This window comes from Solanum lycopersicum, chromosome 4 (genome assembly GCF_036512215.1).
Source record: "Solanum lycopersicum chromosome 4, SLM_r2.1".
Classification (NCBI taxonomy): Eukaryota; Viridiplantae; Streptophyta; class Magnoliopsida; order Solanales; family Solanaceae; genus Solanum; species Solanum lycopersicum.
The window spans coordinates 49,029,715-49,041,552 of record NC_090803.1 but is presented as its reverse complement, the minus strand read 5'-3'; the positions used below and the strand labels follow the sequence as shown (position 1 = coordinate 49,041,552).

The 11,838-nt window shown below is 29.3% G+C and overlaps 1 protein-coding gene across 3 annotated transcripts; it reads left to right on the top strand.

Annotated features, from left to right (window-relative positions):
• Nucleotides 1-7,543: 7,543 nt before the first annotated feature.
• On the top strand, nucleotides 7,544-11,632 carry LOC101244365 (GDSL-motif esterase/acyltransferase/lipase). Of its 3 annotated transcripts, none has more exons than XM_069296340.1 (5): nucleotides 7,544-7,891; nucleotides 8,708-8,835; nucleotides 9,430-9,672; nucleotides 10,303-10,559; nucleotides 11,159-11,630. In XM_069296340.1, the coding sequence occupies exons 1-5, from the start codon at nucleotides 7,645-7,647 to the stop codon at nucleotides 11,265-11,267; spliced, it is 984 nt and encodes a 327-aa protein (XP_069152441.1). In that variant the 5' UTR covers nucleotides 7,544-7,644; the 3' UTR covers nucleotides 11,268-11,630. The 3 variants fall into 3 exon arrangements, with proteins under 3 accessions (XP_069152441.1, NP_001305416.1, XP_069152440.1); NM_001318487.1 differs by having other exon boundaries at nucleotides 7,565-7,891; nucleotides 10,303-10,555; nucleotides 11,138-11,622; XM_069296339.1 differs by having other exon boundaries at nucleotides 7,588-7,852; nucleotides 10,303-10,555; nucleotides 11,138-11,632.
• Nucleotides 11,633-11,838: the final 206 nt, after the last annotated feature.

The window sequence follows — 11,838 nt, the reverse complement described above, 5'->3', positions numbered from 1 at the left end:
CTTGCTGGTCATATGAAGTTGAGCAAGAAGATGTGTCCTACAGCTAGGGAGAAAAAAGAGAACATGGCTAAAGTTCCATATTCCTCTGTCATCGGAAGTCTAATGTATGCAATGGTGTGCACTAGACCTGATATTGCTCACGCAGTTGGTGTTGTCAGTAGATTTCTCAAAAATCCAGGAAAAGTGCATTGGGAAGCTGTGAAGTGGATACTCAGTATCTTGGAGGAAGCTCAGATGAATGCTTGTGTTTTGGAGCATCAAATCCAATCTTGAAAGGATATAAAAATTCTGATATGGCAGGTGACCTTGATAACAGAAAATCCACTACTGGATATTTGTTTACTTTTTCAAGGGGAGCTATATCATGGCAGTCAAAGTTGCAGAAGTGTGTTGCACTATCTACAACTAAAGCTGAATATATTGTGGCTACTGAAGCTGGCAAGGAGATGATATGGCTAAATCGATTTCTTCAAGAGCTTGGTTTGAATTAGATAAAGTATATTGTCTATTGTGATAGCCAAAGTGCAATAGACTTGAGCAAGAACTCCATGTACCATGCAAGAACAAAACACATTGACGTCAGATATCTTTGAATTCGTGAGAAAGTGGAGAATGAATCATTTCACGTCAAAAAGATTCACACAAGTAAAAATCATGCAGATATGCTGACCAAGATGATACCGAAAGACAAGTTCGAGTTATGCAAAGCACTTGTGGGTATGAGCTCTCTCTAAAGAAGTTGAACATACCTTTTTTCCAGAAATGGAACTGGAGGGGGAGATTTATTAAAATTCATCTCATTTTTTAGTCAATTTTACCTATTCAATTGGTACAAGCAATTGTTAAAAAGAAATAGTAATTGGAGTTGAAAATAAAAGATTTGGTGGTTGGCAAATTGGTAAAATTTGCAACCATTCTTGACTTTGCTATATTTACATATGTCATTAATGACATAGACATGGTTTTATCCTTCTATAAATAGAGCATTCATGCTCATTTGTAGAACACACCAAGTTAGAGAGAAAAACCATTTTGAAAGCAAAGTGAGGTATTTCATAGACTATACAAGAAAATAGTCTATGAAGAAAAATAGAGTGTGAGCGATATTTTAGTAAGACGGAAACCAAAAGAGTGTTGTTCCTTTTGAGTCTGTAGTTCACTTTGAGTATTGTATTCGTGACTACACAGTGTAAAATTCCTTACTATAGTAATATCAATTGCTCCTCTTGTCCCGTAATTTTTTTCCTTATTCGGAAGGATTTCCACATAAAATTCTTGGTATCGTTATTTTCCCATTTTATTTCCATTACTTTTACCATATATATTTATTTGTGCTCATCCGCATTTTACCAACAATTTTCTCAATAAAAAATTAAAGGATACTAAAAATTTGTTCCAAAATTATCCTCCTTTATTCATTACACCAAAATGTGTCCTCAGAGTTCCTTAGCATTAACCTGTTTGCCCTAAAAGGATTTTCAGTTCCAAATTATCACGATAAAAGCTTTCAAATAAAAAGTAGGGTGCAGGGGTTAAAAGACAATATTAAAAGTGGGACCAAAATAGAATTGTGAATGATATTAAAGGCACATAGGTGCCTGAACTATTACCCCCACAACATTCATTGTGAACACATGCCCATATTTTGTCATGTCTTCTTCCTTCTTTTTATTTTTCAAATGAGAAAATACATCAAATTTTTTCGAAACTTTGCGTTAAAATTTATTTTGATATTTTAATTATATGGATATTTAAATATCTTTTTAATAATTGTGAAGTGATAAAATGTTATCCTAAGAGCTGGCGTGATAAAGTAAATATACTCACTTTTCTAAAAACGCGTGACATAGTAAAAATAAAATAAAATTGAATGGTTATATCATGCACATGGTATTTTTTATTGCCAAATATATAACTAATAAGTAGTTTTTAACTTTTTTATAAGTTAAATTTATTTTAAAAAATGTAAAATTTCTTATTTTAAAATAAATGAAATTTGTGGGTTCAATTGTTTTTAAAGAAAATAAATGTTTTTTTGTTTTCTCTTTATTTTGTAGTCTTCCCGAGATGTTTCTTCCCCATTTAAACACTTCTTATATCTTTCTTCTTCCATATAAGTCATTTTCTTTCAAGTTCATCTCTCACCTCACTAGTCATTCATCAATCCACAAAATTCAACACCTAATTGAATGTAAATTTCTTGAATTTTAAGTGATCCATTTTGAATTATATATGGAAAAAAAAAGGGTCCATCAACTTTCTTATACAAAGTCTATGAAGACTGAAAATGGTGAAAATTAAAAAAGAAAAGGAGGGGGGGAGGGGGGAGTGAAAGAGAATGGGTGGAAGAAGGTGAGACAATTTTTTTAATTTTAAAATGCATTTTACATTAATTGAATAGTGTAATGTCTTTTAAAAAATGATTAAGAAAACGGATGAATAAGCCAAAAAAAAGACTAAAAATTAATGATGTGACTCTTACATGGCAGTGACTTGGCGCTTACATGGCTATGATGTGGTAGGTGAGAGTGATATTCTACTCTCATGAGTTCTATTTAATTCACTTCAAAAGTAATAAGGGGAATATTTAAACACCCGTATAGTTAAAATACTAAAGTATGTTTTGACCTCAAGTTCGGGGGTGGGGTGGATTTGATGTATTTTTGTTTTTTAAATATTTGATATCCACATTAAAGTTCGATTGAATTTATATTTATGTTGAAAAATTTCACATTAAAAGGTAATGCGCTCCCTAACAAAGATGACTTTGTACTTGGGGGATTTGTACCTTAAACCTTTGTTAGAAGAAAAAACCCCAGAGAAGATTAGAAACTTTAAGACGTGAAAGATCATTATGTTTCATTATGTTTATATATATATATATATATATATATATATGCAATTGAATTTGCTATTTCAGGGAGTGTTTCATATTTATAGAACATAAGAGATATTTTTCATAATCGTTATGTTCTTTTATGAACATATATGATTTTTTATCATAAACGTGTTTTTTCATGAAAACAGATGACTTTTCACAATAGTCATGTTCATTTATGTACAAATGACTCTTCATGAAAGAGACTCATTTCTTGAACAATCACAACCTTTAGTTGCTCAAAACTTTTCTTACTGCCTATCTGAATACACAAAAAAAATTCATTTAAAATTTGAATATTAAATATTAAATTCAAATTTTAAACAAAAAATATGTTCAAAATAAATTACGAAAAATAAATCTTTAAATTTAATTAAAGATCCAACCCGGTCCGTGCCCAAGTCCAAGTCTTTTAGATATATATTATTAGGTGTAAAATTTAAGAATAACAAAGATAAAATCATATTTACGCTCCATATCCAAATTATGTCAGCGAGTTATATAAATCGGACGCTAATTTCTCTGTGTTCATGAAAATTATGTTTTCATATGTATATGTTCTCTGTGTTACGCTAGAGTGGCAAGCGATATTAGGAGAGAGAGGAGAGAGACGGGGGAGAGAGGGCAGAGAGGGGAGAGAGTTGAGTCGTACATATACATCGTTAGATAATTTTATATATGTAACTACTATGTATATGTATCAATGATTGTACGTGTTTGTATATGTGCATAAAATTTGAATTCATATACAACTGAATTGAGTTTAAACATTAGTATCATTAATAAAAGTCTTTAATTTTTAAGAAACTACATTATTACGTAATTAGATTGAAACTTACAATGTACTAATTGTTTATCGCGCTTACAAAAAAACAATTTATATAAAATCATCCCTATTCAATAAATTTAGAGAGAGTATAATTAGTATAATGAAAAGAGAATAGTATATAACATTAAGATCAAAGAGTAATAAATAAAGATAATTTAGTGAAAATATTCTTTTAATTAATACTATTTTTCTATAGTGAATGAAAAAAAATATGACAAATAAAATGAACGGACAGAATAAAAAGCTAAAGGATCCTAATAAGTTTATTCCTCATAATAAATTTATAGTGATTATGAGTTCCTAATACTTAAATAGGTTATTGATATTGACTAAATTAAAGTTGACATTTCATGTCAATTCTTAATTGATGAGTATCCTAAAATCAAATCATTGCACGTATAAAGATAATGCAAAAAATAGACCTCTAACGGTTTATTGTCTCTTAATTCAACTTGTCAACAAAAACTTAATTCTTAAGCCAGGTTTATTCCCTTTGTCTCGAATAATTATGGTTGAAATCTCTGTCCTTGGCTATTAATTAACACTATATTCAAATGGAATTTTGAAACAAATAAAAGCATGAACAAAAAGGGTTAAGTAATAATGAAAGATTATTTTTCAAGTATATCTTATAAACGCACAGTGACATTTGTCAATTCTATTTCTGTTAGGAATCAATTTGATAAAAAATATACAGCCACGAGTTCTCTCTCTTAAATGAATATAGAGCAAACAACTCATAAATTTAATCATAGGTTAATTACGTCCTATATGTTGTTAGCATTATGTACTCACTCTGTTCTAAAATAAGTGTTATTTTAATTCATTTCATGCCTATTAAAAAAATAAGAAATATAATATATAATTATTAAATTATCTTTTTATTAGATATTTCTGAAAAATTAAATACTATTAACAAGAGGGAATTGTTGTAAACAATTTTCTCTTTCATTTTATTTTTGAATTTCTAAAAAAATCTTAACCTAACACTTTTTTTTTGGCTAGTGAACGGTGTTTCACATATGGTATTCACGTGCTACATAACTTACCTACTAAATTCGTCATTGAACATAACTTGTAAATGAGGCAGCTATCTTGCTAGTAAATTTGAATGATCTGTGTCAACAACGGTTGTGGTGGAGTAATAAGTATTTTTTTATTTTTAATTAAAGAACTTGAATTCGACTCTCTCTTTTGAAGTCTTTAATTAAGAAGCGTTTTACCCTAATACAGAACTTTTCAATGAGAATTCAGATTTAATCAAACTCTAATATCAATGTCAAATATCATGCGGAGAAAAAAAAAATTAGAGTGCCAAAACGAAAGGGAAAAAAAGTTAACCATATCAGGAAAGCTGCATAAATATCCTTATGGATCCCTCCCACTTTTTTGGCTCATTAATAAGAAAAATAGGAATTTAAAGAAAATAAAAAATTTGTCCAGTTTTTTAGAATCGCACAATAGCTGTCCACTCTTATACTCGCTTTGTACTTGCTCAATTATTTCAAAAATATTTTTTTTACTCTTACAGTTTTTTTTAATATATTAAGAAAGACAGTTACTTGTTTGCTCATACTTTATCAGGGACATTTAATTACTAATTTCTTAAATAATTTTTCAAAATAAAACAATACTACTAAATATCAATTAATAAGCGTAATGTGGTAATTGCTAAATATTTTGAGTTTGCTTTTAGTTACTACAGTCTAAGTTAGCCGGATAGCAACGGTCTTCTTCTAGCTCCTCGCGGATTCTCTGTATTCTCTTTCGAACAGCGGATTTCCTCTTTCTATTAAGAAATTCTAAAGAAAAAGTTCCTCGGACGAGGAAAGAAGGGGCTTTTGATCGAGATAGATGAAGAAGCACTGCAAAAACTGTGGGAATTAGAAACTAACTTCGTTCATTTGCCTAGTGTTTAAGCTAACATTAAGGAATAGGCGGGATGCTTAAGAAGAAAAGAAAGTGTGTTTTTAGTTTTAGGATGAATTTAAATTTTACGTACTTATTAGTTTGTTTTAATTGATGAGATTATTTAGTTTTTTTAAATTATTGTTATGTTGATTTCTGCAGATTATGTTATAAAGTTAGTTATCTTACGTTCTATTATGCTTAATAAAAACTATCTAAAGTTCTATCATGCTTAGTAAAATATTGAGAGATTTTCAATCTTTTTGTGCTGTCAATCTTTTGGAGAACACCAACAGTGATATCAAGAGTTTCATTAATCTTAAGAGATTTATAAAATCTTTCAAAGAATTACTATACATTTTTTAACCCTTAAGGACTATCTTTTTTAACCTGTCATTTTAATCCATCCGAGATATTTTTCAATTCGTATTTTTTTCAACACATGTCTTTTCTAAATATCTTTTGAACCAAAATACTAGCTAACTACAATGAACCAAAATACTAGCTAACAACAATCTTTCTTCATTGGTAAAAGCTATTAGATTTGTTCAATTAAAGTTAAACCATATCTTGAAGTCTATGATTTATGGGAAGTTGTAAAGGAAGATATACCCTTACAACCTCTCTGTTGAAATCATACCCTTACTCTCAAAATAATTAGATGAAAAAAATTAGAAATTCAAATCAAAAATTGCAATTCAAAATTCAATTGTGGATTCGATTTTTTCTAAAATCATTACTTGTGAGACAAAGTTTGGAAATTTTTTCTTAAAAAAAAAGAATATCAAGGAAGTGGTCGAGTTAGGCAAATACAAATTTTAAATTTGAAAAGAGATTTTGAATCTCTTAGGATGCGAGAGGATGGAATTTTTGTTAAGTATTCTAACAAGATCTCTTTTATTGTTAATACAATCAGGTTGTTTGGCGAAGATTTCAAAGATGAAATAAAATAGTAGAAAATATTCTTCTGACAATTCCAAAGAGATTTCAATATGAAATTTCATTTCGAAAAGAATCTAAAGATCTCTCTACTATTTCCGTAGAAGAACTAATAAATGTTCTTCAAGAACACGAGCAAATAAGAGCCTTCAAACAAAATAATGTTACTGAGGGTGTCTTTTATACACAAAACAGAAAAGAAAAAGATTATTATCCTCTTTTCAAATACTGCAAAAGAAAAATGCACTTGAAAAATTTTGTTGGTGAAAACCTGATGCAATATGTGGAATTATAAAAAAGCCGGTCATGTTACGAAAGTGTGAAAGCATAAGAACAATCTTCAAGCATTAGTTGTAGAAGCAGAAATCGAGGAGTTTTTATACTGCAGTATCTAAAGCAAAGAAGAAATGTTGAGTATGCTTCAGTCATTTTTTAAAATAATAAGCTACCTAGTTTTAGGATGTATTTGAATTTTAAATATTTGTTAGGTTATTTTAATTGTTGAAATTATTTCATCTATTTAAATTTTTGTTATGCATATTATTATAAATTATGTTCAAGTTGACTATTTAAAACACTATTATACTTGATAAAATATCGAGAGACATTTTTAATTTTTTTGTGCTGAAAAGCACTAACAGAATAGTTATGTTAATAATTATTTTCTTAATAAGTGTGTAAAGTAGTGGTAAATTTAGAATTTTCATTAAGCAATTCAAAATTCAATAATTAAGTAGATACACAAATTAGCCGAAAATGATTTGACATATACCATATATATACATAAAAATATATTTTTATTATAATAAATAATATAATTTTTCGTCGAAAGATTTCAAATGAACACTTTGAACACAGGGTAGCTCCGTCCTTGATGGGAGTATTTTAGAATGAGGGGAATTACTGCTTTAAGGCAGCTTTGCTTGCGCAGTGGAGTGGTCCTTTTTGCTTCTTTAATAATCACCATCTACTACACCAAAAGTTGGAACAAAAACATTAATTGAATGTTTCACTACTCAAGCCCTTACTACTATATAATATCCACCAAACGCATATTCATTTATTCACATAGCAAGTTAATTTCTGTTACATGATGAATTGCTCATTGTCTTTCTTATCGTATTATATAGTACTTTTAGTGCTTGCATTTTGTGATCTTCCGTTTAGAGCTGAAGGTCGAGCCTTCTTCGTGTTTGGTGATTCACTAGTAGATAACGGGAACAATAATTACTTAGTTACTAGTGCCAGGGCAGATTCTCCCCCCTATGGCATTGACTATCCTACTCATCGTGCCACAGGTCGATTTTCCAATGGACTCAACATACCTGATATTATAAGTATGAACATTATGTTATAGTTATATATAACTTGATTGATTGAATTTTTCATTATTGTTATATGTTAGTATTTATATTCATTCTTTACGAAATTTTGAGAATCCGTTTGGCTATAAAAATTATTCACTTTTTTCAGAAGAATTTTTCGCTTTTATTTGAAAATTTGTGTTTGATCCTGAAAATTCTGAATCCATTTTAAAGTTGTATTTCAAATTTTGATTTTCAACATACTTTTTACTTTGAAGTTGTATAAGAGCATTCGAGCATGGATATTATTCCAATTATTTTTTTGCAAAAAAGAAAAACCATAAACAACTTTGATCCATTTGAATCTATCTTCCAACTTCAATTCCACAAATTTCAAAAAAAAAAAGGAGTGGAAAATATTTAAAATTTATGGTAAATTATTTATTAAGTTTATACACATTGATACTATGATAATTGTTAACATTATCAGACAATTTAATCTATTATAACATGTTATTTTTAAGTTTACTACGCAAGTATAATTAATTTGATAGGAAGGGTACACCCTGTTAATGGTAGGTAAGTAAGTAAACTGATGGGTAAAGATAACACAAAAGATGAATTATTTTTTTATATATATAAATTGTCACTTTGTCTGTTTCAATATGTGTAGTGATATTGGAAGCTCTTCTGATTAAAAAATTACATTATTATTATTATTATTATTATTATTATTATTATTATTATTATAAAATGTATAAAATGTCTCATTCTCTTTTGGAGTACTAATTAGGAAACCTATATTTATCACAGATATGCTAATGATGTGATTTATTTATTTATTTTAAGGTGAGCAATTGGGCATGGAGCCAACGTTACCATATTTGGCTCCACAACTCACAGGAGATAGGCTTCTTGTTGGAGCAAACTTTGCTTCTGCTGGAGTTGGAATCCTAAATGACACTGGCATCCAATTTGTATGTGAAAATTCATCTCATTAATTCTTGCCTATTTAACTCAATTAATTAATTAATTTGGAATAAACTATAATAGTATGCCTATTTTTCATTCTGATTTTCTCTTTTCTTTTTCCACTGTACTTAAAATTAATTCTGGAATATATCTTTGATTCTCTTTTAGTCTCTCAGTTGAACTACCTAACTCCAGATTACTATTGTTCTGTTGTATTAGGCATGTTATATCATTATCTAATTCTTTTAACTTGACATCAGTTGATATTTATGTTTTCGAACTTTGAACGTACACGATTAGACAGTTAAATTTATATAAAATTGATACATTTGTCTTACATGGTGTCCTAAACGACAATTTTGTCTCCTATATGACATTATATTTATTTATTTTATACAAATCTGTGTGCCTACTCAAATTTAAGAGAAATAGATATTCATTGAAATGGAAGGGTATAACATATGTCAAACTTGAATGATGGATACTTAAATTATTGGATATCATGCACATAGCACTAGAAAGATTGTGAATTAATGTCTACTATAGTAAGTGACATGCTAAGGTTTATATTGTAATTGAATTTTATGATATTTTTTCAGTTTAATATAATAAGAATTGGGAAACAATTGGAGTACTTTGAACAATATCAAAGGAGGGTAAGTGGTTTAATTGGAGCAGCACAAACAGAGCAGCTAGTAAACAGTGCACTTATCCTCATCACTCTTGGTGGAAATGACTTTGTTAATAACTATTATTTGGTCCCTTTCTCTGCAAGATCTCGACAATTTTCTCTACCTGATTATGTTGTTTATCTTATCTCTGAGTACAGAAAAATATTACAGGTAATCCCTCTTCATTTATGAAAGCAAATCGATTTTTTATTTTTTTTGTTAATTAACTGAGCTACGAAAATTTTAAAAAGTCAATATAGTAGGGACATATACATAGTTATATGATGAATGCTTTGGTTGGTTGGTGCGACAAACTTGCTTATCACCACATGGTCATTAAGACCCCTTATCTGAAAATGTGCATTTATTTGAAACAAATTATGCACCACCTACCCACAACAAGGTCCCCTACATAAGAGGAAATTTTCTATTAGCGGTGGAGCCAGAGTTTTTATTGAGCGGTTAAAAAAAATATGCTAATTAGTGCTATCAAATAAACAGTAAACATTTGAAAAAATGTTGTTAGTCAGTTTTGAACGCACAAGCTTACTAGTTTCTCTGAACCCCATTAGCACCTTACTTGTGTTGAGGGGGTTTAAAAATTAAATGCGTAGACATAGAATATAGATTTGATCTTCTATATACAGTGTAGTATAAATTTTTGATTCAGGACAAACAAAGGTTAAAATTTATTTTTAGAATATGAACAAATAAAAGTAAACAGAAAGAGTGAGATATCGCAGATATAAGTAATATAAGACGGAGAAGTTGTGTAATTGGTATGGTTTTTGAGTTTTGCAGAAGTTGTATGATTTGGGAGGAAGAAGAGTATTAGTGACAGGTACTGGACCAATAGGTTGTGTGCCAGCAGAATTAGCACAGAGGAGTAGAAGTGGGGAATGTTCAGTAGAATTGCAGCGTGCAGCTGCTTTATTCAACCCTCAATTGACTCAAATGTTGGCTGATCTCAATTCACAAATTGGTGCTAATGTATTTATTGCTGCTAACACATATACTATGAACATGGATTTTGTATCTAATCCTCAAGCTTATGGTAAGTAATCAATCTCAACATACACCAATTCCCATAATTTTTCTACTTTATTTGTTCTTTTGCATGTCCTCATAAGAAGTAGTGATTCATATGAGTATTTTACTGTTATATTCATATTGATTGATGTTTAATATTAGGTTTGGGAAAATGATTAGGAGAAAAATAATTACTGCTAAAGATGAAATTGAATAAGAAATATGTAGTTAAATATGACATGTAAAAATAAAAGTTTATTTTTGGAACGGACAAAGAAAAGTGAACGAAGAAAGTATATATCCTTAATAAAAAGTATTTAAGAACTCAGAGAAAATATAATCAAAATTAAATGATTGTAATCAGAGGCCGAGCTACCCTTGTTAAACTGAGTCAATTGACATCCTTCGTTGGTCAGAAAATTATGCTATGTAAATAAGTCAGTTTTTTAAAAATATATATTGTATGTTGAATTTCTTTAATACAATACATGTATTTCATTTTTGTGGCACTCTATATATACTTTTTTATATTTTGACTTTGTTGACTAAAAGTTTAGCGTACTCAAAAAAAATTATCAAACAGTAAGTGTGAATTCGATTTTCACAGGATTTGTGACATCAAAAATAGCATGTTGTGGACAAGGACCGTACAATGGAATAGGGCTATGTACACCATTATCAAACTTGTGTCCAAACAGGGACATATATGCATTTTGGGATCCATTCCATCCATCTGAAAGGGCAAATAGGATCATTGTTCAGCAGATATTGACTGGTTCTTCCCAGTACATGAGCCCAATGAACCTCAGCACCATTATGGCTTTGGACTCTAGGACCTAATTAATTAATTAATTCTCCTCAACGTTTCAACATTTTATCATTTATTTGTGTCTTGCTTCATTTTGAGTGTGCTGTTTTAAACTATATATTATCATTATTATTATTATTATTATTGTATCGTCACCTTTTTTTGTTATATTTTGTAATATTATAAAACTAGAGGAGTGGTGTTGGTACGTAATATATATGTACGTGCGGAATGGTTCTTCATTTACCATCATAAGGTCATTGTAATGTAATGAAGTTCACTTTTATCGCTCTATGTTCCAAGTTTTCCATATTTCACTTTTTCATATATGGTGGCGTATGTATCTTTTAAGAGATTTTCATTTTTACACGTACGAGTTTTAAAAAAATTATTTCCTTTTATTCAAATTATAACGGAGCAAAATATCTCATTTTCCTCACATAAGCACTTTGTTGAAATGAAATGGAAGTTGCCGCTTCCTATCAATACTTTCACAAATT

What these genes read in the sequence shown, in the direction of transcription:
- LOC101244365 (NM_001318487.1), top strand. Translation starts at nt 7,645, where the DNA reads ATGATGAATTGCTCATTGTCTTTCTTATCGTATTATATAGTACTTTTA. An exon ending in ATGACACTGGCATCCAATTT is followed by an intron (nt 8,836 to 9,429) that starts GTATGTGAAAAT and finishes ATATTTTTTCAG; the next exon opens with TTTAATATAATAAGAATTGG. An exon ending in ATCTAATCCTCAAGCTTATG is followed by an intron (nt 10,556 to 11,137) that starts GTAAGTAATCAA and finishes CGATTTTCACAG; the next exon opens with GATTTGTGACATCAAAAATA.